This window comes from Anabrus simplex, chromosome 10 (assembly GCF_040414725.1).
Source record: "Anabrus simplex isolate iqAnaSimp1 chromosome 10, ASM4041472v1, whole genome shotgun sequence".
Taxonomy (NCBI): Eukaryota; Metazoa; Arthropoda; class Insecta; order Orthoptera; family Tettigoniidae; genus Anabrus; species Anabrus simplex.
In genome coordinates, this window is record NC_090274.1 from 14091252 (window position 1) to 14118524 (window position 27273).

The 27273-nt window shown below is 40.0% G+C and overlaps 1 protein-coding gene across 1 annotated transcript; it reads left to right on the forward strand.

The window, feature by feature from the left end:
* Positions 1-1453: 1453 nt before the first annotated feature.
* On the forward strand, positions 1454-25284 carry LOC136882415 (RNA-binding motif protein, X-linked 2). Its single transcript, XM_067155048.2, has 5 exons — positions 1454-1721; positions 1994-2146; positions 8979-9108; positions 15690-15864; positions 24284-25284. The coding sequence occupies exons 1-5, from the start codon at positions 1708-1710 to the stop codon at positions 24964-24966; spliced, it is 1155 nt and encodes a 384-aa protein (XP_067011149.2). The 5' UTR covers positions 1454-1707; the 3' UTR covers positions 24967-25284.
* The last annotated feature ends 1989 nt before the right edge of the window (positions 25285-27273 follow it).

Sequence of the window (27273 nt, forward strand, 5' to 3'; positions counted from 1 at the left end):
CCGGGACTACTGTCTCACTGAAGATAACCCCTCACTTGTAATCACACAGGCTGGTTAGACCTTAAACCTGCCCTTAGATCAAGATAAAATTTTCTGATATGTCCGGAAATCAAATGCGGACCTCCAGGTGAGAGGTAGGCACGCTGGCCCTAGACCATGGTGCTGGTGAATTATGGTGATAGATTTCTCACAATTCTATAAACACTTTCATGTTCTTTTCTGCGTTAAGGTGTTGTTATAATGCATCACTCACAGAGAGTGAATAGTTAGCAATGACCTACACAGAAGCATTCTTTTCTTTCCTTACAATTTCCTATATTCAACACATTTGCCATCCTACGGTCACATAGCCATTATTTTTCTGAAGCTTGCTTACTGTTTTGTACACTTAGATGCATCCAACATTATAGGCTGTATTGAAATTGTGAAGCAAAGGCTTGCCCTTAGTACCGATACCTGCTCGTTCACAGTGATCATAACGAATGGATTGAATCTTTTTCAAGTTGCCAATTTTTTATGGAGTGTCCAATTTTATATAACCCCTTGTCTGCCTCCGTAGTGTAACGGTTAGCATTATTAGCTGCCGTCCTTGGCGGGCCACGTTGGATTCATTGCCAGAAATTTAAGATTGGCAGGAGGGGGATATGTGATTAAATAGGTACATGCAGATCACTTCCATAAGGGGAGTATATCGTCGTTGCCGGGACAAAACCTCGTATGTGATAATATTTTTGGAGATATACTGACCTGCAGCACATATATTATGAAGAGCGAGAATGCCTTGACAATATTCACACAGTGTTGCACCTTAGATGACAGAACCTTACCAGCTAAAGTTCTAAGCTAAAATATTTCACGTAGGATGTTTTGTCCTGGCAGCGACGATATCTGAAAAGAGCTGCACCACCTCGGGTGGAGGACACGAATTTACTTGCTTACAATCTCTTATCTTCTTTTAATTAAGAGTTATAGTAGATTTTTTACAATCTGCTTTACGTCGCACCGACACATATAGGTCTTACGGCGACGATGGGATAGGAAAGGGCTACGAGTGGGAAGGAAGCGACCGTGGCTTTAATAAAGGTACAGCCCCAGCATATGCCTGGTGTGAAAATGGAAAACCACGGAAAACCATCTTCAGGGCTGCCAACAGTGAGATTCGAGCCCACTATCTCACAAATGCAAGCCGACAGCTACAGTTTTGCTTGCATACATTTCAAGAAGTAATCGTGTGACCCGGTAATATCACAGCCAGTTTATGAAGGAAACTACAGACGATATATAGGATTTTGAAAGTGAATAGATCTGTTTCTAAAACGTACCATAATTGCAGCAATTCAAATTTCGCAGCATGATGAAAATTGGCGAAATAACAACGTACTTCATTTGTTATTCATCTCATTCAGCATTGCCAATTTTGTTGCCAACATTGCCAGCATGCAATATGCAATGATTGTAAACAGCAGTTACGAGGTAGAAGCTGGGTAGAAGTATGACAATATGTGACTGAAAATGCTTAAAATGTCTTCGTTTCATACTTGATTAATTGAATAACCTAAAAAGACGATCTTCGTAATTTAGCCAGTGCAATGCATAAGGAGCAAGCTCCGTTTTAAAGCATAAACACGTGAATGTGTTTTGTATTTGGAGCAACATACCGGAGTTTTGTGATTTTCTGCAAGGATATATATATTAAAAAGCTAAACTATGAATCCTATGACGTAAGTAGAATAAAATACGATTTACGATATTCCCTTCGAGAAAATATATAAAGTATTCATGCGTGTTGTGTGTAAGGTTGTAGGTTGCATGCTGTATAATAGGTATTTGCCTGAAAATAAAAGTCCTCATTTGAATGTAACAGATCCAATCATCCAATAAATTTGATGTTCTGTAATTTCTTTCCCTTGTACACTGCAATTAAAAAGCCGTAATTTTCTTAGGTTATAAAGTAAAACAGTGCAGCTATAAACTGGGTTTGTGTTGATTTCAGGAATGTAAAAAACGTGAAGAAATTAAGTGAGCAGGAACTAAAACGTAACTCCAAAACTTCATGGCATGATCAGTACAAAGACAGTGCCTGGATATTCATCGGAGGGCTTCCTTATGATTTAACAGAAGGGGATGTAATCTGTGTATTTTCACAGTAAGTTTATTTTAAGCATTAGTTTGAAACTTGATGCAGTATTCTGCATGAGTGTGAGGTATTTATTGCATTTTCATTTCAGGATTATTTGTTGTATTTAACTTGAGTAGTACTTTGAAACAAAGGGGAATGGCATTAACTTATGTGTAGCCTACCAAGTTTACATCTCAGCACACATGAAATGTGGAGTTTACTGTATATTTCCCTACTGCATACAATGCCTTGCAAGGAACAACACCTTTGGGGTACTTGCTATGCAGGCATTTGGATTTTAGAGCGAAAGGTAGTAGGCCTATGATCACCTCGGCACTAGCTTGAGCCCTTGTCAGGTTGAAAGTTCATTCTTTTGACGGTATCACTTTAGGATACCATGGGATCCAGCTGTCAGAAAAGACGGTATATAAACTGCCAGACAAGCTGCCAGCTTTGACGCCAGTAGTAAACAGCAGTTTCAAGATGGATGTTAAAGGGGTGATAACTTACCTAGCAGTAATTTTGGCATAGTACAAGAAACAGAAAATTAATGTGGATCCTTTTTAAACCAACTGTCCTACTAGTGGAAAGTTTTGCAAAACACTCCGTGCAACTTGTCTTAAACGGCCATAAGTCATTCATCGAGAAAATGGTCATAGTATAGTGGCCACCACTATACTAAGGATATAATATGTTAAAGTGGGAGAATAAATCTTAGTATAGTGCTCTCATTTTTCAAGGAAACTTTGAGCATTCAGGCGCTGGCCAACTTACGCTCCCCTGGCTGCATGTTGTGCTTGAGGCGGGGAGTATGTACTATTACTACCAGAAAAATCGAGACATTTAACAACTATGCAGAATAAAATTAGCTTATGAATTTAAATATACTTATTAAAAGTACTGTACATGGATACAAATTTACCATTTATTCCAGATACTGTTAAAAATTACTTGTCCCACACCGTTCTTCTATAGTACGAGGAATATTTTAGTCAACTTTGCAGCTTTAGGGTTCCCCAAAGATACTAATCCTTGGCAGAGTCCTTGTCAGGTTGAACGTTCATCCTTATAACTGTATCACACTAGTTTGGTTGGCTGATCTAGGGGGCCATAAACCTGTACTTATTATCTGGTCATCAAAAATTGGACATAAAATGTCTAGACCCTATAGAATTAAGGGTAGTACGGGATGAGAAGGTCCCACAGAGAACAAAAATGATCCTCTACAAGTCATATTTTATTCCCATCCTTACATATTCTCTGGAAACCTGCACACTAACATCAAAGGATTGTAGTAGGATTCAAGCCTGTTAAATTACATTTCTTAGAACGACCCTCCAAAAGACACGACTTGATCGCGTGAAAAATGATGAGATAGACTTAAATGGTTTGGGCATGTTGAACAAATGAATAGCACAAGGTTACCATGTGCTTATTTGGAAAAGAGAATAACAGGTAGAAGACCAAGAAGAAGATGGATGGACCAACTGAGGGAAGACGTGGAGAGAAGAGGATGGAATTGGGAATCTGTCATGGACAACAAAATCTTTTTGAATAGGCAATTTTGGAAGACGCTCGTTTTCCAACTCCCTACCCAGCTCGCTGGAAGGGCAAACCGATGATGATGGACTGTGGAACCATCCTGTTGAAAATATCCATAATTATTTTCTTGCTATGTCATTTCATTACAAAATACGTGTGGAAAATTGTTCTCACACATCTGAATTCATGCAGTACCGTAATAAAAGAATTTTAGGGCTGCTGACCAGGTGGCAGATTCCCTATCAGTTGTTTACCTAGCTTTTTCTTAAACTTCTTCTAAGAACTTGGAAATTTATCGAACATTTCTCTTGGTTATTTATTCACATCCCTTACTCCTTGTCCAATAAATTTGTCTTCTTGAATTCCAACTTCATATAATGATCTTTCCTACTGTTAAAAGCTGCACTTAAGCTTATTCGCCTACTGATGTCATTCCACGCCAACTCTCCACTGACAGATTGAAACATACCGTTTAGTCGAGAATCTTATCTCCTTACTTCCAAGTGTTCATGGCCCAAGTTTGCAACGTTTTCGTAACACTACTTTTTTGACAGAAATCACCCAGAACAAATCAAGCTGCTTTTTTTTGGGCATCTTTTCGAATTGGCGTATCAAGTACTCCCATACACTGGAACCATATTCTAATTGAGGTCTTACAAGAGACTTAAACCCCCTCTCATTTACATCCTTACTACAACCCCTAAACACCCTCATAACCATGTGAAGAGATCTGTACCCTTTATTTACAATCCCATTTATGTGATTACCCCAATGAAGATCATTCCTTATATTGACACCTAGGTACTTCCAATGATCCCCATGAGGCACTATCACCCCCATCAACACAGTAGTTAAAACTGAGAGGACTTTTCCTCTTGATGAAACTCACAACCTTACGGTTTACCAGCATACCATTGTCCGCTGCCCGTCTGACAACATTGACGAGGTTCCCCCAGTAGTCGCTCACAATCCTGCAACTCATTTACTACTGTGTACAGTATATCATAATCTGCAAATATCCTTATCTGTGATTCCAGTTCTTTAGTCGTATCATTTGTATACAAAAGAAAACAAAGGTCCAATGATACTGCTTTGCAGGACCCCATCTTAATCATTACAGGATCAGATACCGCTTCAAGAATTAACCGACCCGACGACAGGTTCAACGGGTAGTTGTTCACCAAATTTGAAACTAAAGTATTATTAAAATTATTTTGGGACCACAAGAATTGAAAAATAATAGTAATTAAAACAGTATTATGTAAGCTTTATGATTGAGAAACACACTTGTGCAGATTCTCAGCCTACTGTGTACCTCTCCAGGAGGAAAGAAGTTAAGCAGTGTTCTAGTTTAGTGCAAAGGGAGAGAGAAGGGGGTGGGGGCACCTATTTTAGTGGAATGCAGTGGCACTTCTTGTAAAATATGCAGGTCCTCAGTACTCCACAATCACACATGTTGAGAATTTACATGTCCAGAAAGATGGAAACATGCCTCATCCAACATAAACCTTAGCTGTGAATCCAAATTACCATTGTAAACACTATCACAAAACCAATTACAGAACCTTGTTCTTGTGGCAAAATCTGTCTCTTGAAGTTCCTGCACAAACCTCATTTTATATGGTTGAAATTTCAACAGTCTGGTCACTTTGTGGGCTGACCACATGGATATGTTCATTTCCTGCGCTATTCGATTAAGTGATTTTCTGGAACTAGCTTCTAACCATGTCCAAATATCCCCAAGTCTATCTTCATTTAAAATGTCTTTTCTGCTTCCTCTGAAATTCACGATCTGAACCTGCTAATATCTTGTAATGAACCTGCTGTACACCACTTTCTTTCTTTCTTTCTTTTTTTTTTCAATTGGCTTTATGTTGGACCAACAGAGATAGGTTTTATGGCGAAAATGCTACTTTTTCATCAATTTTGAAATTCAAGATTTTGTAGGAATGTTAGAGTCGGAATATTTATCAGCAAATCTCTGAACGCATCATGTATTTTCAAGTAATATTCCACCAAATAAATTCGCTGTTCAACCAAGTTCTTCATTTTCCAGTTGATTATGTAATAAACAATAATACATTTAGCACGAGTTGCACACATATTCTGGTACAATTTTCAGAAGCACCTAACAGCTGGGATGTTTTTTACAGTCAGGGGGCGGAAATAGGCTGGCAGCTGAATGATGTGGAAGTTTCCTCATAAAATGTGAAGAAAAAGCTTCCGTACCCGGCAGGTGAAAGTTAGGTTAGAGATCTAACATGGCGCGACCCAGATGATGTCACATAACACTCAGCAGGTTTGCCAATGTCTGCATTGTTAGTGAAAAGACCATTGGGTTGGATTGATTAGGTCTGTCAAGTGACAAAACCATTGGTCTGGATAGTTTAGGTCCACCTAGCAGAGGTGCCAACTGTTACGGATCATCCGTAATTATTATGGATTTCCACCTCACGTTTATGGCATTACGGTCCAAAGTAAATTATTACGGAAAAGCGACATTATAACGAAAATATAATTTCTACGGAAAAATAAGGAAGGAAGGGAAAATGAATATTTTCGAACATTAGTACTCGACTCTCTTCGTTTCAATGCTTGTGAGTTGGCAATGGTACTTATTCAATCGTCACTTCAGTTTGTTACCCGTGAGCGTCGTGAAGTCTATGCGAATGAAGGAACTCTACTCTGCTATTCTTCACTATAAAATGTAATCTTGTATTATTGCAATATTAAGTGTACCTGACAGTAACTCTCCCACAGAAAGAGTTCTCAGTGTTAATAGGAAAAACCAGAAGGATTTCAAGCCTACAATAATCACATCTACACTGGAATCGCTTATTGTTCATAAGGTGAAAATGTGAAGTGGGAAGGATGCTACAGGAAAAATCCCACGCAAAAGCACCTGCTGCGTGGGAAAGAAGCTACAAAGAATGTTTATGACAGAACTGGTAATGTGTAAACTTTTGTGTAATAGGATATATTTTAGAATAGATTGTTGTCGGGAAGGGCAAAGAGGGTGTCATTATCCACAAGAGATGAGTGTGCTTTGGATATGACTCCAAAATTTTTCGGAGGGTACCTAGAGGAGGGGGATTACGGGAAAGCCATTTCAAAAGTTGGCACCTCTGGTCTTGTAAGAAAATCATTGCGTAGGTTGTAAATTGGTGGTTTTCTTACTTCTACCAAATATGGCAGCCCTGTGCTTGCACACAGTGCGAACTCTATCGAAGACAATATGAAACTTGGCTGGTGAAGAGGAACGCAGCACGTGGTCGCATTCAGCTGATTTACACAGTTTTGGCTTTAACTCGTCTATATGAGTAAAAATACTTCTAGGAGAGGATTGGTAGGTCCCTGGCAAGCATAAAGCAAGGATTTTGTTTTCTACTAAAGCTATCATTGCACATAATTTTTATATGATTTATCTCCTCCCTGAGTCTGCCCACCGGGTACAGAAGCACCATCAATTAGAACGCTATTACTGTATACTGACAACAGTCACCTTCTTGGTATTTGCGCACATGAATGTTTGGTAAACAAAATCAGTCACTTCTTCATACTTTGATTTTCTGCCTTTTCAGCTGCCTGTCTCCCAATCTTCCGCTCATGCCTTCTTTTGGGTATCTTTGTGTCTTCAGTTTGTTTGACATGTCCATATTAAAAGATATTCTTTTAGAAGTCTTCCTCGTGAACAGTCGAGATTTTCCTCTGAAGTCGCAGAGCAAAGTACTCTGTGAAGCGTAAAGAATTTCACCTTATTTTCTTGACACAGCATAAGCACTTATCATGTCTATAAGTACGGGTCGTGAAAGCATCAATGGTAACATTTATATGATTTACTTTTCAAAATAATGTAATTTTTGCTGAGGCTCCTATAGGGAAGTTTTATCCTACACAACACATAACTTGCAATCATCACATTGGACATAGAAATACATTAAGAGCCTGGAAAAATACACATATTTGTAAAGAACTTTCTTAAAACCTTTTATTTGTTTTTTGTGATACATAACTGACCTAAAAAAAATGTTTTTTTTTTTTTTTTTTTTTTTAGTACGTTATATGCTTGATTTATGTCTAGGTATTATCAACAAGAATGAGAAGGTCCACCTATTCAGTACTGTATATAATATGTTAATATTATTTATTACATCGGGACTAGTTTTGACCCTTGTATTGGGTCATCTTCATCCTTAAATTATAAATGAAAAATAACATTACAAGCAACTTGCAGACACCAACACCTAATATAACACTATTGGCATGTCTTGAAACATTGATAAAATATGTTGTGGGTACACACAAGTCCTTTAAAATTGATGTCTCTTGCACATGCATCCAGCACTAGTGTGCGACTTTTCCTTTAAAAAAAAATCGTAGTCTTAAGATAAAACAGTACATTATGATGTAAATAATATACTGTACATCCAAAATAGGGGTTAATATAAGACATTAAAATATCCCTTTGGTAATTGTATTTGTTCATGTGGAAGCAATTTTCTGTGTTGTTTTGAAACTGTTAAAATATAACTTTTAAGTTTTCAGTCTGTCAAGACTAATGAAAGATTAAGAAAATACTAGAAAATTCCTGCAAAAAGCCAGGATCTTTACAATTCCTGGAAAATAAAATATTTAATTAATACAGAGTTAAGTAATTATTAATGAATTGTTGTTTTTCCAGATTTTTCCAGTGTTCTTAATCTTGCATTAGTTTTGACGAACTGAGAAACTTCAAGGTTTTATGTGTGTAATCACACGATATCTGCCTCTGTGGTGCAGTGGTTAGTGTGATTAGCTGCCACCCCTAGAGGCCTGGGTTCAATTCCTGGTTCTGTCACGAAATTAGAAAAGTGGTTCGAGGGCTGGAACGGGTTTCACTCAGCCTCGGGTGGTCATCTGAACAGAGGGGGGTTCAATTCCTGCCTCGGCCATACTCAAAGTGGTTTTCTGTAGTTTCCCCAGTTCTTCTCCAGGCAAATGCTTGGATGGTACCTAACTGTAGGCCACGGCCACTTTCTCCCTATCCCTTCCGATCTTACCCCCCCACAAGGCATAGCAGATGAGGCCCCTGTCCTCCTTCCCAGTTGTATCCCCGACCAAATGTCTCACACTGCCTTTGAGGTGGTAGAGGTAGGATGCTTTGCTGAGTCCGGGGGGGAAACTGATCCTGGAGGGTAAATGGATTTTAAAAAATTACATAGCCCTCACTGCTGGCTACATCCTGTTCATCAATAGTCAATACTATGAGAATGTATGATATTTATTGCATTGGCAAGGTACTTATGAATAAGCAGTGATCTTATGTTTCTTTTTCAAGGTATGGAGAAATTGTCAACATAAATCTGGTTAGAGACAAAGGATCCGGGAAGTCGAAAGGATTCTGCTTCCTGTGTTATGAGGATCAGAGGAGCACCGTGTTGGCTGTTGATAACTTCAATGGTATCAAAGTGAGTAACCTTGTAGTGTTGGCAACTCCGTTATCTCTACCCGATGCTTTCCACTCAACTCCCGTCTTATATCTACAGCACGGACGGCCTGGCTCCCAAATCTAATTATTTTACATGAAATCCATTTATAACCACAACTCAAAATGAGTTAACCTTTGTCATTTTTCATCATGCAATATTTTTCAATCATGTTACTGGTATTTCCACTGGCTTCAAAACTACTGAGAAAATTTATCACTTCCTATCTCATTATCACTAGTTACTTTCACAAGTAAAGTACAAGGGCTGATCGGAAAGTAACGCACAATAATTTTTTTTCCAAAAAAGTTTAATATGTACCAAAACAAAACAAATCACAAATGAACTTACATCTTTGATGTAATTTTCTACTTAGTCACCAAGTTTCTCAACACATTTCTCCCATCGTGGTACCAGTTTCAATATGCCCTGTTCGTAGAAGTCCGTTTGGTTGGAGTATAGCCATTTGCGGACTGCTGATTTCACTTCTGCATCTGTCTCAAAGTGTTTTTTCATGGGGCTAAACAGGTGAAAGTCCAACGGTGCTAGGTCCGGACTGTATAGTGAATGATGGAGCACCTCCCACCCAAATTTGGCGAGTTTCTCGTGAACAGGAGCAGCAACATGGGGACAGACATTGTCATAAAAAAGTTTGACACCGTCAGCATTAATATTGCGGTGCTTGTCACAAAGGGTATGACGGAACTTAACCAAAGTATTATGTAGGCTGCAGTATTCGCAGTGGTCCCGTGTTCACCAAAGTCCACCAATAACACACCAAACATGTCCCAGAGCACTGTCACAAGCACTTTCCTAGCAGATTGAGTCACTTGAATTTTTTTTTGTACTGGGGAACCAGCATGTTTCCACTCCATAGAGGGCTGCTTGGTTTCGGGCGTGTAGTGGTACGCCCACGACTCATCACCAGTGACGATTCCTTTCAGAAAGTCATGCCCTTTGCGGCGTGACGTGTTAAGTGATCCATGCTTGTCTTCATTCGCTGGCCCTTGTGGTTGTCTGTCAGGTTCTTAGGCGTCCTCTGAGCACTAACTTTATGGAATTTCAACGTTTCATGAACAGTGTTGTAAACTTCAACATAGGAAATTTTGAATGTCTGCGATAATGTTTGCAGGTAATAATAATAACAACGTAAACGTTTCCACCTTTTCAATACTAAAATATATTCACAAAATTATAAATTACACGGTACTAGTTTCGACCCATCTAGGGGTCATCATCAGCCGTATTGGAGCAAAGATCACTTTTGGCGAAATCCTAAGAAAATGTTATTTTAAAGAATAACAAGTGAAATGAAATGTTATTATGGTAATAGTTAATAATACAAGGAATATACATACTAAGAGGTTTTTAACAAAGAATAAAGTATAAATGGGGTGTTGTAAAAATTATAATCATGGAAATCAGTAAGTTCTTGTATTGAAAAGACATATATAAAATTATATATGGCTTAGGAAGAGGGCTTAAGGTGGGGCTGAAGGGTGCGGGAGAAAGTGTAATTGTCTTGGAAAAGTACCTTTGATTAAATTTAGGATTGAGTTTAGGTTGGCTGCATTATTGTTTCTGAGGAAAGTGATAAATAGATCGAAGAGTATGTTGGGTTTCTCTGAGATTTCATTGAGATTGTGACTGGCATTAAAGTATTGGTCTAGGTGTATGTAGTAATTTTCCATTATGTTGAGTAAAGGGCCCTTGTTTGCTAATACGAGGATGTCCATGTCTTGTTCAATATTGGTGAAATTATGGTTATAATCTTGCATGTGTTGGCCGATGGCTGAAAACCTGTTGTATTTTATTGCGTTAGTGTGCTCGTGGTATCTGCTAATGAAGTTTCTCCCGGTTTGCCCGATGTAGGTTTTTTTACAGGTGGTACATTTGATCCTATAAACTCCTGATTTTAAAAAACTGCTGGTCTTGTTGATGTGTGAAGTATTGTATAAAACGTTCATGTTCTTCACACATCAACAAGACCAGCAGTTTTTTAAAATCAGGAGTTTATAGGATCAAATGTACCACCTGTAAAAAAACCTACATCGGGCAAACCGGGAGAAACTTCATTATCAGATACCACGAGCACACTAACGCAATAAAATACAACAGGTTTTCAGCCATCGGCCAACACATGCAAGATTATAACCATAATTTCACCAATATTGAACAAGACATGGACATCCTCGTATTAGCAAACAAGGGCCCTTTACTCAACATAATGGAAAATTACTACATACACCTAGACCAATACTTTAATGCCAGTCACAATCTCAATGAAATCTCAGAGAAACCCAACATACTCTTCGATCTATTTATCACTTTCCTCAGAAACAATAATGCAGCCAACCTAAACTCAATCCTAAATTTAATCAAAGGTACTTTTCCAAGACAATTACACTTTCTCCCGCACCCTTCAGCCCCACCTTAAGCCCTCTTCCTAAGCCATATATAATTTTATATATGTCTTTTCAATACAAGAACTTACTGATTTCCATGATTATAATTTTTACAACACCCCATTTATACTTTATTCTTTGTTAAAAACCTCTTAGTATGTATATTCCTTGTATTATTAACTATTACCATAATAACATCTCATTTCACTTGTTATTCTTTAAAATAACATTTTCTTAGGATTTCGCCAAAAGTGATCTTTGCTCCAATACAGCTGATGATGACCCCTAGATGGGTCGAAACTAGTACCGTGTAATTTATAATTTTGTGAATATATTTTAGTATTGAAAAGGTGGAAACGTTTACGTTGTTATTATTATTACTTATATATTATTCTCAGTTCAATACGGACCAAAAACATGAAATTCATAACCATTAATGTTTGCAGGTGCACACACCGGTCGTTCAAAATTGCTGCCTCAATAATGCGGACATTCTGCGGAGTTGAAGCTGTTTCCGGCCGCGTAGTGTGTGGTGAATTACTAAAGTTCATATGGCCCTCTTGTAAGAATGCACACCACCTGGAGACATTGCTATGGTCCAGATGTCGTCCCCATACATGCCACGTATGTCCCTGTGAATTTCCTCGGTATATGCCATTTGTCTCACAAATATCGAACTACACTTTGCTGCTCTTCACATGTGGACGACGGTATTATGCACGTCATGTTTGTTTCATAGTTCAGGCTTCTCTCACTAGAGCTGCACATGAAAACAAAATACACTCTGTAATGCAAACTTCAAACTATATTGTCATGAAATTTCAACATTCCAGCTACAATACCAGGGAAAAAACAATTATTGTGTGTTACTTTCCTATTTGCCCTTGAACTTTCACTGTTATTTATTTATTTATTTATTTATTTATTTATTTATTTATTTATTTATTTATTTATTTATTTATTTATTTATTTATTTATTTATTTATTTATTTATTTATTTATTTATTTATTTATTTATTTATTTATTTATTTATCGTTTCGCTGTACATATCAACATTATTCAAAAATAAATTACGTATTTACATTATTTACAGTTTGACTTTCAAGTTGTTAATAAAGTCTCTTACAGCTGGACCTGCTTTCACAAAGTCACTGAAGTTGCCACTATAGGAATGCATCGGGCAGTCATTCACTATGTGCCGTACGGTCTGCCTGGGGGCACCACAACTGCATTCTGGCGAAGATATATGCCACACTTGTAGAGAAGATCTGCACATCTGCCATGGTTTGTTCTTATACTGTTTAGCGTTGACTACGTTTTCCTGGGTAGAGGAAAGCCACTTGGTGGTGTTGTGGTGCTTGTGATGTCTTGCAGCTGATATGGAATGTTTTTCACCAATTCTTCCTTCCAGGTTTGCAAGAGGTTGAAATTATTGTTCACCAGGTGTCTCGCTGTCTGGATGGAGGGGTTCCGCGAACGTAGACGTCTGGCTTCAATAGCAATGATGTCCTGGTATATTGGAAGCTGATCGTTTGCATTTATCTTCTTATACTCCCGGAGTAAGGAATGTTTGCGTTTGAGTTCCGCTGGTGGAATGTGACTCAGCGCTGGTAACCAGAATGCAGGTGTTGATTTTACTGTGCCATACAATTCTCATTTCCTGATTCAATTGGGCATCAACAAGTTTGGTATAGCTGCTATTGAGCCACACTGGAGAACAGTACTCAGCTGTTGAGTAGACCAAACTGAGGGCGGTGGTGTGTGAAGTATTGGCTGATGAACCCCATGTAGTGCCACACAGTTTCTGAACTATGTTGTTTCTAGATTTCAGTTTTTCAGCCGTTTTCTTCAGGTGTTTCTTGAAGGACAGGGTTCTATCTAATGTGATGCCCAGATAGTTTGATTCATTGGTGTGGGTCAAACGATTTTTACCCAGGTACACTTCTAGTTCATGATTAGCTAGCTTATTGCACAAGAGGAAACATGTCACTGTTGTTTTGTTTGGGTTTGGCTTCAGCCTCCATCTTCGGAAGTATTCCTCAAGAATACATAAATCAGTAGTTAGGGTATGTTCTGTATTTTCGATCTGTTTGTTCTGAATAGCAATTGCCCAATCATCTGCATAGCCAAACCTTCTTGACCGGGCGAGTTGACCGTGCGCGTAGAGGCGCGTGGCTGTGAGCTTGCATCCGGGAGATAGTAGGTTCGAATCCCACTATCGGCAGCCCTGAAGATGGTTTTCCGTTGTTTCCCATTTTCACACCAGGCAAATGCTGGGGCTGTACCTTAATTAAGGCCACGGCCGCTTCCTTCCAACTCCTAGGCCTTTCCTATCCCATCATCGCCATAAGACCTATCTGTGTCCGTGCAACGTAAAGCCCCTAGCAAAAAACAAAAAACAGAAAAAAACCTTCTTGAACTGGTTGCAGGCATGTCAGAGATGTAGAGGCTGAAGAGAAGTGGGGCCAAGACAGAGCCTTGAGGCAGCCCATTGTCAAGTTTCTTCTTATTACTAATGGTGTTTCCCAAAATTACTTGGAATCTGCGATTCGTTAACATGTTATCCACAAGTCTGGCTATTCTTATACAAGGTATTGTGTGTAGGAGTTTATAGATCATGCCATGTCTCCAGACAGTGTTGTAAGCAGATGTCAGGTCGATGAATGCAAGTGATGTCTTAAGTCTTTTCTGGAATCCAACTTCAATGTGGGTGGTCAGTGATAGTACATGATCGCCACAACTGCGATTTGGTCGAAATCCAGCTTGTTCCATAGGCACTTGTTCACGGATTATAGAGCTTATCCTGTTGTATAGAAGTCTTTCCAGTAGTTTGTACACTGTGCTGAGTAGTGCAGTAGGTCTGTAGCTTTGAGGTAAGTCTGGTTTGCCTGGTTTCAATATAGCGATAACCTTTGTTCTTTTAAGTGCAGGAGGTATGTTCCCAGTTTGCAGGATATGAGAGAAGAAGCATGCATGCCATACTTTTGCATATTTTCCATAATGGAGCAGGAATTCTGAGTGGAATTTCTCTGTCCTCTAAGCCATGTCTATAAACAAACCCTGTCATAGCAAGGAGTGACATAGCACGTGAGGTGACCCTGTTTACGTGCGAGACAAACAACAATTTACTGTCAGAATGCACTCCTATGTCTTTTTGATTGTCAACAATTGCAGTCGGTTGGTTCAATAGGTGATATTCTTGTAGAATATGGGATTTATGAAGTGTGAACGAAATGGTGGAACAGTTGGAGGGATGAGGTTTAAGATGCCATGTAGTACACCAACCTGACAGGGAATCAGGTGCATTTTGCAATTGGATTGTATCTGTGGGAGAATCAATCTGCTTGAAGAAGGGGACCTATGACACTGCCATACGGGACACCAGAGAGGGTGGTGGTGGGAGAAGAACTGCATCCATCAAGGACCACATGCTGTAGTCTTTCACTCAGAAAGCTGTTAATGAGAGCTAAGAATCTCCTATGCACGGTAAACCGTTCAGAAAGTTTGTGTGCAAGAAGCGTGTGATCCACGGTATCAAAGGCCTTTGCAATGTCGACGTAACATACATCAAGTTGAGAGCCTGCGTGGATGGCAGACCTGGCACGATGGAGGAGGATAGCCAAGTTAGTTACACAGGAGCATCCAGCGAGGAAACCGTGCTGCTGAGGGGATATGTATGGAATTGTAAATGCAAGCAAACAGTGGTTGATGATCCTTTCACAAATGATTGATAAAGCACGTAATATGGAGACTGGGCAATAATTTGCGATATCTGACCTTGTAATGCAGTAGATTTTTCCCAAAAAATTAACAAAATGCTCTTAATATGTTAAAATGAATGTGTGATTTAGTCAATAAAATAGTGTTTGAACATCTTCAGGTTATTTGGGACCTGTATTTCGCTAGGATATGGTCCGGCTCCTTGGCTGAATGGTCAACGTCGAGGCCTTCAGTTCAGAAGGTCCCGGGTTCAATTTCCTGCCCGGGTTGGGAATTTTAATTGCGTGTGGTTAGAATGAACATTGTTTTGCAGATATTACTTTTGAGACTGTTCCATGTGTTATGAGACTCCCCTCCTACTTGTTTTTCAGTTTCCATTACTATAAATATGCCTCATACTATTTTGTTGTAATACAACATTTCACTATTTGTTTCAGCTTCTTGGACGTACCATTAGAGTCGATCACGTTGCAGACTACAAACCTCCAAAGGACTCAGACAAATTGAACGATGAAACCCGCAAACTGGTGAGAGAGGGGTGTGCTCCTAAACATAACTCTGAGCCTCCTGTCAAGAATTCTGTTCCTGTAACTGTAAAGGAGGTTAAAAAAGGTTAGTGTTTGTTTTCCTTGAGAATTCCTTTTTGTTCTCCCTGTGACTAAAATTCTTGGGGAAAGTAAAATGGGAACGAAAACATTAAACTTGCATATTGAGAGCCTTTTCGTAAGGCGTTGGCTTATGCTCCAAACAGCTTAACTTCTAAAATGACAGTTCACAAAGCACGTGGCCAATGCCATACTGCTGCAAGAGTGTGCATTAAATGTGGCCTCATGGCGACATTACCAAGTGCGTCCAAACAGGACCAACGTGCTGTTATGCTATTCTTGGCTGCCAAAGAACAAACACCGGTGGACATATATTGGAGAATAAAGGCTGTGTATGGAGCAGCATGTCTATCGAAAACCACCGTTGTGGAATGGTGCACCAAGTTCTGTGCGGGTTGCGTTTCGACACAAGGCGCCGGTCCATCTGGGAGGCCAGCCTCGTCCATTACGGACACCAAGTGGGAGGTGGATGAGGCCCTATAGTCCTGACCTCTCCCCACGCGATTATTATGCCTTCGATCCCCTCAAAAAGGTCTTGAAGGGTCGACGCTTTTTGTCGGACGAGGATGTGCAGCAGGCGTTTACGGACTTCTTCACGCAGCAGGACACGGTGTTTTACCACATGGGGTTCTTTAACCTGGTGCGTCGGCGGGATGAGTGCCTTGATGCTCGCTGAGATTTTGCCCAATTGGCAGCGCGATTCAGAACCCTTCGACTGTCGAACGGAAACTTTTTGATCGCCCCTTGTAGGTAGGCTCTCTCTTCATCGATCCCAGTTCTTGTGCATCTATCTCTTCTCAGCCTCCGACGAGCTTGTTTCTACTTCACAGCTTCATCAGAAGGGCGGGCATCAGCACTCACTGAGGGGCATCTTGACAGTCCTGATGTGGGATATGTATAGGATAAGAAGAAAGCTGGATAAGAACAGGAAAACATGAGACGAAGGTTAAATACAGGTGATAAAAGAATAGCAACAAATGACAAATATAAAAGGAGAAAAGGATCCTAATGGGATAATAATATAATATACTTTCTTATACTCACTACTTCTCTACAGCTGCCATTCCTCATAATCTGATGTCCGAGATATCCGGATGATGCTGCTTATGCCACTATTTTCCTTTCTAACGATATATCCACTGGTCCTTTCTTCACGTTTGTCTTGTCTGTATATACAGTCATTCTGATTCTCACAACATCCTTCAGCATCCTCAGCAACTCTTCTTCCGATTCTGCCAGCATCGCTCTGTCATCAGTCGATATGAGCTTAACCGATATTTCAGAATATCGGTGACAGACGTATCTGTGCCACAAATATATCTGACTTTTATCTCTGTTTCAGTCGCAGAAAGCACGAGCATATCATTATTGTCATGTTCACTCTTTGATCGTGGGTGGCCAGTATGGAAATACCTCTAGTTGATATGGTGACAGTGTCCGGTAGTATTTTTCGGAAGATTCAGGACATTACGAAGTGGGAAAAGTAATATTCACATGTATAATATGAAGTTTTAATAATGCTTAGGGAAAAGGTTGTTAACATGATGCGCAATAAATTAACAAGGGGGATGTGATTACCCGTGTCATGTCTCCGGGATCCCCTTGTGGGTGGCGGGTGGTAGAATAACACCCACGGTAACCCCTTCCTGTCGTAAGAGGCGACTAAAAGGGGTCCCAGTGGCTCTCAACTTGGGAGAGCGGGTTGGTGACCACGGGTCCCTGAGCTGAGTTCTGGCATTGCTTCCACTTACTTGTACCAGGCTCCTTAATTTCATCTATCCTATCTGAGGTCCTTTGGTCAACTCTTGTTCTTTTCTGACCCCAACAATATTAGAGCACTTGAGGCCAAGGGAGTCTTTCATTTTCATGCCATTCGTGACCCTTGTCGTTCTTTGGCCATAGGCCTACCTTCAGTTTTCAAAGTGTCTGATCCCTTCCATATTTTATCTCTGATTAGTTTATATACAGGATGGTTGCCTAGTTGTACTTCCTCTTAAAACAATAATCACCTCCACCACCACCTGTTTCCGGAATCCCAATTATTTACAGTACTTAATATAGGTTTAAAAATAGAATGACTAAAAATAATAAATTTATGAACTTAATACAAATATTTCTCCCATGTACAAGGTTATTCAGCAAAGTTGTCCACCTCAAATAACTCATGAACGGTTAAAGATATTGATATTTTGTTTCCACTTTCAGTAATGGTACCAAAGGGCTAATATTCAGACTTCAAGTACTGTGTCATGACATTAACATTTTCTGAGGTCACGGTACTAACTTCGCTTTATTTAAACGGTACCTCACTATTTTGTACACATAGGCTTAAATCTACAAACATTACAAATTCAGAACCGTGATTATTTTGAAAACTGGATGAGTACTTCTCGAAATGAGCAATGAGAAGTAGGGTTACCGCATTTAGTTTTCAGTTCTCCCACTAGGATCACCTTTCTTAGACATAAGTTTTGAATATCTTCTTATGTTCAAGTGACAAGTGCTTGTAAAAATTTGCTAATGTATAGCTAATTATAATACGGAGAAACCGCGCGTTCCGAATGTTGCTTGTGATCCGTTTTTGTTGAAGTGCAAATAATCATGAATATCATACTATGTTTGAAACGGTTTATGAAAATTTGTGGTCTCATTGAAGCTGTTCCTGTTACCGATTTTTTCTGGGCTTATTTTCTCCACACTTCTTAGGCCAACAATAGTGTCTGTCGAGAATATTACTTTAGCCCTTGCAACATTTATCCAGATTTGTAGGGTATACTATGTACTTTCCTATTTAATTTCCGCACAGGATTCACTACCAATCGTTTTTGCAGGCGATACAGCTTTTTCACATGTTTTGCAATTACCGCGTTACCATTTACTTTAACATTCCTACTCAAGTGTTGTGATCTTACATTTTTTAATATATGGCTAGGGTCAAAACTCAAAAATATAGACCTTCTGGGATCTAATGGGAGCTGAATTTGATGTACAAGGTCTGCTTCCTTTCTACACAAGTGAAACTTGGTCACATTCACTTAATTCAGACAACTTGGAATCCACAGTCTTCTACAACCTGTAAGGCCTCGTTGATCTCCTGTCAGGTTGTGTGTAAAATAATACGACACAGGAATCCTGTAATGTGTGGAAAGACCTTTGAACAGACTGCAGAGCATTTTATTACCAAGCTTGTCTTCAACATTTCTTTCTACATGTCATTCCAAGAAGTACACTGACTGACAGAGCAAATGCAACACCAAGAAGGAGTGGTCAGAACTTTATGCCAATTGCAGGGTAGACTGACGTCACTGAGGTATGCTCATGATGTGAAATGCGCCGCTGTGCTGCGCACGTAGCGAACGATAAATGGGACACGGCGTTGGCGAATGCCCCACTTCGTACCGTGATTTCTCAGTCGACAGTCATTGTAGAACGTGTTGTCGTGTGCCACAGGACACGTGTATAGCTAAGAATGCCAGGCCGCCGTCAACGGAGGCATTTCCAGCAGACAGACGACTTTACGAGGGGTATGGTGATCGGGCTGAGAAGGGCAGGTTGGTCGCTTCGTCAAATTGCAGCCGATACCCATAGGGATGTGTCCACGGTGCAGCGCCTGTGACGAAGATGGTTGGCGCAGGGACATGTGGCACGTGCGAGGGGTCCAGGCGCAGCCCGAGTGACGTCAGCACGCGAGGATCGGCGCATCCACCGCCAAGCGGTGGCAGCCCCGCACGCCACGTCAACCGCCATTCTTCAGCATGTGCAAGACACCCTGGCTGTTCCAATATCGACCAGAACAATTTCCCATCGATTGGTTGAAGGAGGCCTGCATTCCCGGCGTCCGCTCAGAAGACTACCATTGACTCCACAGCATAGACGTGCACGCCTGGCATGGTGCCGGGCTAGAGCGACTTGGATGAGGGAATGGCGGAACGTCGTGTTCTCCAATGAGTCACGCTTCTGTTCTGTCAGTGATAGTCACCGCAGACGAGTGTGGCGTCGGCGTGGAGAAAGGTCAAATCCGGCAGTAACTGTGGAGCGCCCTACCGCTAGACAACGCGGCATCATGGTTTGGGGCGCTATTGCGTATGATTCCACGTCACCTCTAGTGCGTATTCAAGGCACGTTAAATGCCCACCGCTACGTGCAGCATGTGCTGCGGCCGGTGGCACTCCCGTACCTTCAGGGGCTGCCCAATGCTCTGTTTCCGCAGGATAATGCCCGCCCACACACTGCTCGCATCTCCCAACAGGCTCTATGAGGTGTACAGATGCTTCCGTGGCCAGCGTACTCTCCGGATCTCTCACCAATCGAACATGTGTGGGATCTCATTGGACGCCGTTTGCAAACTCTGCCCCAGCCTCGTACGGACGACCAACTGTGGCAAATGGTTGACAGAGAATGGAGAACCATCCCTCAGGACACCATCCGCACTCTTATTGACTCTGTACCTCGACGTGTTTCTGCGTGCATCGCCGCTCGCGGTAGTCATACATCCTACTGAGTCGATGCCGTGCGCATTGTGTAACCTGCATATCGGTTTGAAATAAACATCAATTATTCGTCCGTGCCGTCTCTGTTTTTTCCCCAACTTTCATCCCATTCGAACCACTCCTTCTTGGTGTTGCATTTGCTCTGTCAGTCAGTGTATATCCAAATTCCTGTCATAGACCAGCCTTGATTTAATTGCCATGTAATCAATGATGAGAGAACCTACCTTTTCATGATCATGCTGTAAGGATTTCTTTTCTGTAATCAGATGAGTTCGTACCAAAGAAGTAATTCATTTCTCTCTTCTGAAATGATCGGTGTAAATTTTTAAAGCTTTTTGGTGTGGTAGGTGCAAGATATTAAGATATCTTAGGAACCTGTGGCCTGTGGATGACCTGTTGGACATTAATATGCAGACTGTTATTGTATTCTCTCCGACTTTACATTTTTGTTTACAAAAAGCTTGAATCTGCTCAATCAGGAAATTTGCTATCAAATCACCTTGTTCAGCTAGTCCTGTAATCTTATTCAGTGAACTGTCAAGTCCATGTTGATTTTTTTTTTCATTTTTGAGTTGATGCATCCTTTATTTTAAAGTGGTACACTAATAATATTTTTCTGCTTCTTACAAGTGCTCTTTTTCTCCTAAATTTTCTGACTATTCTTTTCAGTTTCAAACCTACTTTAATGCAATAGAGTTTTTAATAGAATACTGTGTGCCTGTGGTTTTATATAATGGTTCACTGATAATTACAGGTGGAAGGTCATTCTCTTCACTGGCGGTAGATGTGGTTGGTTCCACATGAAGTTCAATTTTCTTGTAGGGTTTAGCTTCATTTCCCAATTTCGTAGGATGAAAAAAAAATCCTATTTCCGAACGTCATTCTATCTGTGTTTCGAGATTTTCCCGGACACAAACACACAATCACATACAGGAAGACCACGAAGGATTTTTAGTGCTGTGATAACACTATAATCTGAGTCCTTAAAATGTGTAGTGCAAACACTGGAATGTTCACTAGGTTTCCACAGAGATCCCAGTCTATTTCCTTGTGAGAAATTGCCAATCACCATTTAGTTTTAAATTCCTCCTCTTTTGGAAATCTGTTGAATGATATACACATCCTTTTGAGGTCTTTGATTTACAGTAAGGAACACTACAGTATACCATGATTTTTTTAAGTTTGTCCGATGTTCGCATTGCGTAAATTCGTCATTAATTTCAGTCACTAAATTATATTCACCCGCACTAGCACAAGAAACTCATAAAATACAAAAATACGTCTTGAAACGCTCGTGGATGTTTGAATGAGTACTTCACCCGCGTAATTTTATGACTAAGAAGAGCTCACCTAGCGGCAAAACGATGCGTTTCACGAGCCCGAGCAGTAACCAGTTTCACAACCAATGAGGCCTTGTATTTCCCAGCCTTGTATAATAGCGTAAGCAACAGTTCAAATATGCCTCCTTTGCTAGCTAAAGACTGATATGTTCGATTCGCACTATGTATGAAACATGAGATAGCTGTTGACGTACAGATTTGCTAGACAGGTATTCTCTCTGTTGTGCTCGTAAATACACTGTAATAAAATGTATGATTTGACGCCTTTAATATCACCATAGGTAACTGGTAAATGAAAAACGGATATAAACCTTGAGCTACAGCAGATAACGTAGCCCTGTGAACGTCATCCACATACACAGCTTAAACGATATTTTGTCTGCTACAGCGTATCTGATATATCGGTGACAGAAAAATATCTGTGACAAAGTAACATCTCTAATCATCAGCATATTTTATGGTCTCTTTCTCCTCCCGCTGCTATACCTTTTGCTTCATCCATGGTTCTGTCTGTCAGCTTCTCCAGGTAGATGTTGAAGAGTGATGGTGACCTGCAGCATCCTTGAAGTACAGCTCTTAGTCATCTACTCTAACCGCCACTCTCTACTCTTTGAAGAGCACCTTTATCAATCTTTCCTTCCAGTCAATTCCAGTTGTTTTTTTTTTTTTTCCAGTACTTTCATTAGTTTGCACCAATGGATTTTATGAATGCCTCTTCCCAGTCTATGAAATATATGTAGATTTCTTAATGCAGCTGCAACATTCAATTTGCAATCACCCATAGACAAGTGGAAATGGCAACGTTTAAGTATTGCCGGTCATATCCTGTGATGAGGTTGACTGAAACAAGGCATAAATTAACACCAGAAAACCTTGATAAATACAGTGTAGTAAGTTGTAGCTGCAGAGTATAATGTTTCAGTACAGTTTCATTCTGTTTTCACAGATCCAACGTAAATACAAAACTGGCACATCCAAACACAGAAAAATATTGTTCACGGGGTAATATTTTAAATACAGTAGACTCCCTCTAGCTCGGCCATTTCGGGACTGGACCGTAGGCCGGACTAACCGACAATACGCTATAAATGCCAATATATAGCTTCAGTGAAATACAGTACACAAATAAAGAACCAATTATAAGGCAGGTAGTATTAATGTGTCTTTACCAACTGTACTCACCTGAAATGAGTTGATGTCTTTATGTTTATGATGTCTCCATACACCATTGAGAGATGAACATTCATGGTGGAAATTTAAATGCAGAAACACATATTACAAAAACTCAGAATTTAATTTGTAAAGGTACACTACCATTTATTAACATCACAGGCTGTTGTAAACAAAAGGAACTTACATTACAGTATAGTACTGTGTCATAAACTCTGCAGAATTCAAAAATTAAAAGAAATTGGTTTACTTTTTTTTTTTTGTGTCAGTTCTTTTTTCAGAAGCAAAATCACACTACTACTTTATAAACTGCAGTTGCTTCTGTCAGCTGCTCGATATAAGTCGCTGCTTATTGTAAAGCTGCTCTTCCCTCAGCGTGACTCATTTTTCGCTCTTCATTTCCTTCTACATCTTTGTCCTTGAGCAGTTTCTTTGGGAGGGAAGCGTGACTCAAGGACAGGTGCTGGCCGGACTTTCCGGCGGCCGAACTAGAGGGAGTCTACTGTACACAAACTCCTGAATATCCAGTTTGCGGGTTATCCATGTACCCCCAAGGTTTATTGTGTTTTTATTTTATTTCCTTTATTTTTATCACGGCATTGTGAATGCGTGTGAACTGCGAGCTTGAAATTTGAGTGCGCTCAGGTCTGCACGCGTGCTGCTGGCGTCCTTTCTTTGAGAACTAGACACTAAACAAGGTACTGTGCAGCGGTTTTTTTGTTGGTGTTCTGTGATAGCAGTCATGGCTATGAAGTGAAAGAAAGTGCTTTTAACTTTAATGCAAAAGCTTGAATTAATTGAAAAGTTTGAGAAAGGAGAATCAGTAAATAAATTAGCAAATGATTATGGGATTGGTGTTCAGACAGTTACAGAAAAAATAGATTAAAAATAGCAAACAGGAACTCTTAGATTTCACGTTTTGTGCCTCAAGTGTTCTACCAACAACAGACGTTGTAAGTCATTTTTATATTGGTCTACTTTATGGATAAAAGTGGTTATTGAATGTGTTAATTGTTCAACATTATTGCATTTTCAATCAGTATTTTATGTTATGTATTATTAAAATTTTTGTTGTTTATTGAAATGCACAAAATCGTATTATCATGTTTTCTGTTATCTGTGTGAATTTGTCCATGATTAGCCCGGATAATCGAGAGTTTACTGTAGTTAGTACATGTTTATGCCAGATTTGATATTTAGACTGCCTTAAACCCGATTTTTAATGGTTTAACATCCTCAGCTCTGTTATATAATTTCTAGTATCGTAAGATTTTGTTTCTGTGCAGTTGTTGTTGCATAAGTTATGTTTTAATTTAGAGTACATTGCTATTCCATTGGATGGAAGTATTGCCACTGGGATATCTCCCATCTGCAATGTAGTTATTGATGATAACAATAATAATACTAAAAATTTCCTTGATTGCAGAGAAGAAAGAGAAACCTATGAAAGTCAAAAACAAGAAGGAAAAGAAACACAGAAAGAAGAAAAAGAGGAAACAGAAAGAAGAGAACTCTTCCACCTCGTCGTCTAGTTCTTCATCAGAATCCAGCTCAGACTCTGAGGACGAGAGCGACTCAAACAGCAAAAGTAGCAAGAGAGCAGCCAAGAGGGTGAAGGGGAAGCACTCAAAGAAGCACAAGAAGAGGTCTCGCAGCTCGGACAGTTCAAGCTCGAATCAGGAAGAGGTGATCGAGAGTGCAAAGAGCAAACGGAAGCTGCTGGAAGAGAAGATTCGCGTGTTGGAGCAGGCACTGAACTCTGTAAAGAACTCGTCGAGGAAGAACCTGGCCAATGCCGAGAATTCTAAGGGCGCGAAGAGCGAACCCCAGGAGGTGGAGAAGTCGTCGGGTAGTTCCGAGCAGCAGCTCAGGCGGAGGCATGATCCGAGTGTAGAACACTTCGACAGGAGTTCGGCCTATAGGAATCGAGAAGGCGGCAGCAGACGGGGAGGCGACGAGGAGAACGGCACCGCCGTGGAATACGAACGGACTCGAGAAAGGGACAGGTACGAAGATCGGAGCCGAGAGAGAGGTCGTGACAGAGACTATGAACGAGACCGAGACAGGGACAGGTATCACGACAGAAATAGGGATCGATATCGCAGATAGAGAGCAGACGTTGAAATAAGTAGAATTTAGTTTCACTCTAAATAGTTGGTATCACAGAGTTGGTATGGCTGTAGTTTCATTTACTGTATATACGTGAATAATCCGCGCTCCCTAATTTTAAGAGGGAAAATTCTTTTTTTAAATACAAAGTGAACTTTATTTGTGTTTTACTTACGAAACATGAACCCTTCGTAAAATATCATTTAGTTTTAAGACAACACGTCATTTCTTTGTATGCTGTTATAACAGCAAAAGCAAAACACAGGAAAACAATTTTTTAAATTTAATGTAAATATGTGCAATAAAAATTTTTTAAATCGGTAATTACACATTTCATTTCCTGAATTTATAACCACTTTAATGTCAATGCTGGTGGAAGAATCATTGTTTATTGTCACTGTCTTCAAGCGGAATGTTGTCCTCAGTTCCGTCAAGCGCATTAGCCATCCCGTGTTTCTTGAAAGAATGTTTCCACCAGTGGTAGTGCAGATGTGCCAACTCCCCAGATTTCAGCGGGAGACTCCCTATTTTTGTTCCTTCCTCCCTTTCTCCTGATCGCAAAGACTTACCTCCGATTTTGAGAACAGATTTAGTATTCCTGTATTTTTTTTTTTTTAATCCCACGTTTTTCCTCGTTCTTTATGTACCTGGAGAGAATTGATGTTCAGTGGACACTTGTAAGACTGATGCAATCAGCTGGTGGTGTTCTTAAATATGACAGTCTCTAATGTAATGCTTTTTATTTTATCATTTCCACACAGCAATGCCAACTGTGAGAATATTTTTTTAGCATATTTACAAGAACAATATCTCAGTTCAGATCAAAGCTTCCCGAAAAAGAATTCTGGAAAAAAATTAAACCTTAAAACCCATCCAACAAAGCCAGTGCTTTGAGCATAAGTAGATTTAGTTAAAAAAATTATGAAGTGGCCTAAGGCATTTACAACGAAGAGTCATATGTTCTAAAGCTCAGATCATTATTATCATCGATTTTTCGCTCCAGCAAGCCGGGTGCGCGTGTTTACAATCCTCTTCCTGTTCGTCCTGTCCATCCACAGCTGATGTTCTACCTTTTGCTGCCAATTTAAATCATGTTTAACAAGGTATTTGAAAACATTCCTTTCATAGTATGCTTTTGGGGTCCTAATTGAAGCCATCCTTCTCATATGTCCATAACATCATAATCTGCTTAATTCTAAGGTTTCCAACAGGCTCCTGTCCAATCCAAATTGTTGTTGAATACTTTCATTCCTTATTTTCTCTCTCCTTGTCTTTTAGAGACATGACCGAAGGAACTTCATTTCAGTGGCCTGTACGTGACTTTGTGCAGATCTAGTCAACGTTGCTGCTTCCAGTCGTATGTTAGAATTGGTACAAGATATGTTTTGCACAGCGTGAGCTTGCAAGCTTGGGGAAATGAGTCATCCCAAAGTAATTGACGAGTGGAGTGGTAGAATTTTGATGAAAATCAACTGTTGCGCGAAGACTTGCAGTAATTTATGCCATTAGCTCACCATCTGTAGACTCTGTTATGTAGAAGCTGCGTGATCTGTTGTTGTGGATTCCAGTCCTACTTCTGCTTTGTGCGTAGTACACTAGCTGTACTATGACTTTCCTTGCCTTTAACACTTCCTACTGTACTCCTTACATAAAGTCTTAATGAGTCCTAATTTTAAAAGCAAAATCACCATGGGTTATGTTCATGGAGAGAATACACTTGTATTCTTTCGTATTACGGAACAGTAGCGTAACTAAATTCATAACAAAAGCTCTCCTACCCTATACTAGTCAAAACCGGTCTCCCGTTGACTTTACCTCTCGACATTGAGATAACAGGTCCCAATGAGAGTAACTTTTGAGTAGTATACTACTCAGATGCGAAGTGAACTAAGTTAAAATCTTCTCCGATGTGCAGACGTAGAATCGTTGTAAGAGTGTCTTCCAAGAGTATGGACGTGAATGTGAATATCCTCTCCAGCTCTTGTCGTCGAGTATATAGGCGTCAAAATCTCCCTTCATCAACCATTTCACATGGTCCAGTAAGATTTGATGTACCATCCCTTCTCCTATTCATTGCTATGAATCCATCACGTTGCTTCATTACGTCCATTCACATAGGCTGAACTTTCCCGCAGAAATGAAGCATCAGGTAGCGAACTTCGAAAAGTAGGCGTTCATAAGGTTTCAACTGTCTCTTCATAGTATGGGAGGGGTTCGGTCTCTCCTACTTCCTTTATTCTCTTCAGCTGATCAATTTCTGGGTTGTCTCCGAATTTCTTCGGTAGTCGTTTAAGTTCATTATCCTTC